The 6099-nt window shown below is 37.9% G+C and overlaps 1 protein-coding gene across 1 annotated transcript in view; it reads right to left on the reverse strand.

The window, feature by feature from the left end:
• The window catches only part of cep112 (centrosomal protein 112), a 219298-nt gene extending 215371 nt beyond the window's left edge, over window positions 1-3927 (reverse strand). The window contains exons 1-3 of the mRNA XM_059347126.1: window positions 3818-3927; window positions 1257-1362; window positions 862-1052 (exon numbers count right to left, since the gene is read on the reverse strand). Coding sequence (XP_059203109.1) covers window positions 862-1052; window positions 1257-1356 — 291 coding nt within the window. The 5' untranslated portion in view covers window positions 1357-1362; window positions 3818-3927. The remainder of the gene's footprint in view (window positions 1-861; window positions 1053-1256; window positions 1363-3817) is intronic.
• Between the last annotated feature and the right edge of the window lie 2172 nt (window positions 3928-6099).

Here is a 6099-nt window from a genome sequence, read left to right on the forward strand (position 1 = left end):
ACTCTACAGTTTTGGCTTTTACAGAAGTTTCCATGTCCAATTTAATGCATTAACTCTTTTTCAGGAAAGGTAAAAAACACCTCAACCAAGTGTATTAACATGATTTTACTTTTTTTGCAGAGATTTTTCTAATTTTGCAGTGTGCTTATTGTGTGTTTCTTTGTGTTTTTGTGTGTTTTCATGTGTTATGTGTGTGTTTTTATGTGTGTTTTTGTGATTTTGTGTGTTTTTATATTTTTTGTGTGTGTTTTCATGTGTATTTAAGTGTTCTTTATGTGTGTTTTTTGTAAATATATGTTTTTGGTGTTTTTTTATGATTTTGTGTGCACTCAGAATTTTTAATGCAGCTAATACTGTTTTCTGTGTGTTTTTTGTGATTTCTTTGTGTGTTTTTGTGTGTTACTTTGTGTTTTTGGTGTGTTTTTTGTTATTTTGTGCGTGTTTTTTGTAAAAAAAAATTTGTTGTTGGTTTTGGTGTTTTTTGTCATTTTGTGTGTGTGTTTTTGGTGTATTTGTATGTGTTATTATGTGTGTTGTTTTAAATGTCTGTGGTTTTAATGTGTTTTGGTGTTTTTCGTCATTTTTTCGTTTTTCGTGTGTTTTTTTGTGTGTTCAAAATGTTGATCAAGTAAGTCAAAATTAAAAAAATAATAACCAGGTCATATAGGTGAGGTTGTGCTGAAAACAATGATACCAACACGTCACGGTAAAGATATTTAAGTGGTTACAGTTTAAGTGGATACAGGCAGAATGAAAAAAAGGGATCCAAAACCGACAAAATAGCCCCAAACTCCAAAGGGTTAAGTTATGTAACTACTTGATCGCAATATTTTTGATTCACCAAAGCAACTTTGTTCTCACCATGTAGGCAGGGAGAGTCTTGAGGCTGCCAGGCTCTGGTTTGCTGTTAAAAGGCCTCTCGAGGAACCCTCTCTTGAGCATGTGAAGGAGCAAACGGGCATGCATGTTGCGGTTCTTCCGACCGGTCAGACCTGAACCACATGAGGCCGGGTCGCACAGCTTCTTAATCCATACGGCACAACGCTGGCGCTCTGAGGCCAGAGGGAGAGAGAGAGACAGGGGAAATGATGTTACAGGTCATTAAATACGGTTAAATACCGTCAGTTACTTTCTGGGAGTTGTCTAGTGACATTAACTTGTTAGAATAGTAGAAGGAAAACCCAAAATAGAACCAGCAACTTTGCTACATGTTTACACTATGTTTAGTGAAGCTGAGGAGAATAATGTAATGTCACCTGTCTTGTTGGGGTGTTTAAGTACATATGGCTTCATGTCGAGCAGAAAAAGGTCAAACTCGGTGTCCAGCCGATCCCAAGAGTCCTCGGGTTTGTTCATGGTGTCCTGGAGAGATGAATAAGTGTCAAAAAACAATCAGAAGCAAGTAACTATTGGCTAGCGTTGTCTGTGTAATGCCTCAGTCCCAGAGTAAAAACTGAAAGTCTTTAGTAAATCTAGGAGTTTTACTGGAGTCACGGCGCTCCGTCATCTCCATCGTTAAGTTTAAGGTAGTAATCTGCTCTGTTTCCTATCAGTCACAAAGACACAAAATGGCCAAAAATAGATGTGAAATGATAAAAAAGACACAAAATGAACAAAAATAGATGTGAAAAAATGTTTTTAAAAGACACAAAATGGTGAAAAATAGATGTAAAAATGATTTTTTTAAAAGACACAAAACGGCCAAAAATAGATGTTCAGACTGGTTCCTGACTGGTTCCTGACTGGTTCCAGACTGGTTCCAGACTGGTTCCAGACTGGTTCCAGACCGGCCTGTAAAACCACTTCCACGGGAAAAAGGAACATCACAATAATGCCTCAATAAAAATCTAGTGATGTCATATATTTAGATGTTTCTTAGTAAAGAGAACAATAAGGAGACCCAGTTAAAATGTATCAATAAATGCATACATAAATAAGTAATATATAATCAATGATTAATGTATGATTAACGAAATGAAAGTTGATAGAGCTGATGAATATAATTATTCAATTAAACACATTATAATTAAATAGGACATAAATATATATCATGAATTCATTTCTAAATGTTCCTTTCCTTTATTCTTCCTTATATCAATTTCTACTGGAAAATAATCAACTTTTCATGTGATAAAAACAGAAACCCTTTTTCAGCTTTGTGAGGGGCATTTTGTGGCGTCTTCTCTTCTTTTTGTTGTTGTTGTTGTTGTTGTTGTTTTCATCACAAACCACTGAGTCACACACTAGAGCAGCTGGAGCCAAAAGCTGCTTCTCCTCCATTTAGTCAGTTTTTACTAAGAGCATGATGGAAAAACTGCTAAAAGAATCTAGTTGTAGTCTTGTAAATAGTTTCCTGCTAGATTGACAGTCTGTCTAAAACCTCAGAGTGAGACTAGAAACTCTGAACACTAAATGTCTTTAGATGTCAGCAGGTGAGCTCCTCCTCTTCTTCTCCTCCTCCTCCTCTCCTTCTCCTCCTCTCTCTCCTCTTCCTGCTCCTCTTCCTTGTCTCCTCTTCCTCCTACTCCTCCTCTTCCTCGTCTCCTCTTCCTCGTATCTCTCCTCTCCTCCTCCTCATCTTCCTCCTTCTCTTCTTCCTCCTCTCCTCCTCTTCCTCTCCTTCTCTCCTCCTCCTATCTCTCCTGCTCCTCCTCTTCTTCCTCCTCTCCTCCTCTTCCTCTCCTTCTCCTCCTCCTCTCCTCTTCCTCCTGCTCTCCTCCTCCTCTTCCTCATCTCCTCTTCCTCCTGCTCTCCTCCTCCTCTTCCTCATCTCCTCTTCCTCCTGCTCTCCTCCTCCTCTTCCTCCTGCTCTCCTCCTTCTCTCCTCTTCCTCATTTCCTCTTCCTCCACTCCTCCTTCTCCTCTTCCTTGTCTCCTCTTCCTCGACTCCTCTTCCTCCTACTCGTCCTCTTCCTTGTCTCCTCTTCCTCGACTCTCTCCTCCTCTTCCTCATCTCCTCTTCCTCCTGCTCTCCTCCTCCTCTTCCTTGTCGCCTCTTCCTCCTATCTCCTCCTCCTCTTCCTCGGCTCCTCTTCCTCCTGCTCTCCTCTTCTCTCTCCTGCTCCTCCTCCTCTTCTTCCTCCTCTCCTCCTCTTCCTCTCCTTCTCCTCTTCCTCCTCTCCTATCTCCTCTTCCTCATCTCATCCTCCTCTCCTCCTCCTCTCTCTCCTGCTCCTTCTCTTCCTCCTCTCCTCCTCTTCCTCTCCTTCTCCTCTTCCTCCTCTCCTATCTCCTCTTCCTCATCTCATCCTCCTCTCCTCCTCCTCTCTCTCCTGCTCCTTCTCTTCCTCCTCTCCTTCTCCTCCTCCTCTTCTCCTCCTACTCTCTCTCTCCTAGTTGTAGTCTTGTAAATAGTTTCCCTGCAAGATTGACAGTCTGTCTAAAATCTCAGTGTGAGACTAAAAACTCTAAACACTAAATGTCTTTAGATGTCAGCAGATAGTTTTTCAGGAATCTTTTCCAAATCTTTTCAAAGTCTTCTGGTGTATATGTAGCATTAGCTAACGCTAGCTATAAGAAGTGTTCGTAGCTGATTGCTAGTTATAACAAATAGGGAACATCGTGTCACGGAATATAAGCATGACATAACATCATAACACAACTACATAATAATTACAGTGTTCACTAACGGGCTAACCTGCCTAGCTAACGTTAGCTACACTGAGACTGAGACTACAGTTAGCAACAAGCTAACTGACCCGTTAAATGCTCGCTGGATGTTCTTCTTTTTCACAGACTTCCTGAAACACTAAACACTACACGACCAAACAGACCCGTTAGTGATGAAAATATAAAATAAAGACTTAACAGGACTTACTTTGAGCGCTGATTTGGCGGCTCAAAACGTTTCAAAACTTTAGCGTCCTCCTTACTTTACGACACATCCGGTTTCCGTGGCGACGTAGCGTCTGCCCGTTGCCATAGAAACTGCATCTCGTTTTTTTTTGTTTTTCCATCACTTTCCCCCCATTTATCTCCCTTTAAAGATATTTCCTTTGCACAACATGGGTCTAAAGTGACCCGACTAAGTTTTTATTTTCTTTATCTTTGCAATAAATTAATTTCATCATTCAGTATTCCAGGTTTTTTCTGAATCAACTTGTTTTTGATCATCATACATCCTAATTTTTTGTTTTCATTTCTTACATTTTGAATAAAAACCCCTTTTGTATCACTACACTTTTGATGCACAACATGGGTCAAACATTTCATTATGGGGTATTGTGTGTATAATTTTAAGGAAAAATGAATTTGATCAATTTTGGAAAAAGGCTGAAACATAAAAAAATGTGGAAAAGTGAAGCGCTTCCAGATCCACTGTATGTGTGACAAAATTATACATAAACATGTTAAATATATATGAGTGTTTGGCCCCTCTTACTGCTGAAGTAACTATTTGAAACAAACTACTATTATTATTATTATTATTATTATTATTATTATTATTATTATTATTATAGTATTAGGTCATTTAATTTAAATCAAATTTGGATGAATTAGTCATTTTTGACCCATGTGTGTAAAATTGATGTAAAAATTGAAACATTCCACTCTATATGATGTATGAGTTTCACTTCCTTAAATGATTGAAAAAAAATATTGAACTTTTTTCATGATATTCTAATTTTTTGAGATGTACCAACAGTATAAGTGGAATATTTGAAAGTGTCCTCTCTCCACATTGAAGGGTTCCCAGTTTAATCAAAACATGCAATGTATTTTTTTTTTAAACTTTAGTAAAGCAACACAATGCAAGACAATACACCAACAATACAACAACGATACAAAACGCCGTCAGGGGGTCTCAACAATACACAGGCAAGTCCTCATACGAAAAAACTGTAAAGTTTACATAAATTCAAAGTTTTTACAGCTTTCAAGTTGGAAGATTTATTAATAGACTCAATATACTGTTTGGTTTCATTTACAAAGACAAGAAAGAGAGGTTTTCGATTAATGTAGCGACATTTATGGATATGCCATTTGACCAATTGTATAAGATTGATGATATAGTATTGTTTTTCCTTTTCAAAAGGAAAGTGAGTGAAACAAAATGGTGCATGTTCAAAGCACAGTGACAAATGAGGTTCAAACGAAAAAGAAATCAGGTTACAAATATATTTCCACAATTTAGCCGAGAAAGGGCAAGACCAAAATAAATGGAAAAACATATGCAGGGTGTCCTTTACAGAAAGAGCACACTGTAAAACTTTTTACTGTAAAATTACAGTAAATTACTGGCAGCAGTTTCGCCAGTAAGTTACTGTAAAATTTACAGTACCTCTACTGTTTTATAGAAATACAGGTCCGTTTACTGACAGACTGTCTCGTAACGCAGAAAAAAAATAGCATGACATTTAAATGTTTAACTCTAAATTATGTTACAACTAATCCATTTAAACTGTATATTAGAATTGCTGGAAAAAACAACACACTGTGATTATTTCAGCCCAGACAAAAAAGAAATAAAATAAAACTTGTCTTCTTTTCGAAAATAATGACTTTATTTTCCTGACATGCTCAGCTGAAAACAGTAAATTCCTGAAAAAAAAAAATATAATTTTGATCGTTGGAATGCCTGAGTAATCATGATAACTCCTACAATGCATTGTTTTCACAGCAATATACTGTACAATCATAATACAGCAAGTTACTGTTAGAATTTGACTGTAAATTTACAGCAAAGTCTTACAGTGCAGTTTAAGTCTATGTCTTTCTTAAATCGTTGCAAAACATGCAATGTAGTGCAAGTCCACAAGATGTCGCACAACAGCTGCAGTTTACCGGATTGGTCAGCAGCGGATTGAGGAGAATTAGATTAGAGATTAAAAACATTTTCTAACAAACAAAAAATCCTGAATTAATCCACATAAAAAATCATAAGTAGACGTCTATTGTGTGTTTATGCACCTCTAAACTAATAAACTCTGCTCTGGGGTTAATTGTGCGCTGAAATTGAAGCGCAATATTCCCACAGCACGTGAAGGCAGACTCCGCCGACGTCACTTTGAATGAAAAAGACGCGCTGAGCTGGAGCGCAGGCAGAGGGGAGGCGTGCGCTCCGTCAGCAGCTCCTCCACCACCACACACACACACACA

Source organism: Centropristis striata, chromosome 13 (genome assembly GCF_030273125.1).
Source record: "Centropristis striata isolate RG_2023a ecotype Rhode Island chromosome 13, C.striata_1.0, whole genome shotgun sequence".
NCBI lineage: Eukaryota > Metazoa > Chordata > Actinopteri > Perciformes > Serranidae > Centropristis > Centropristis striata.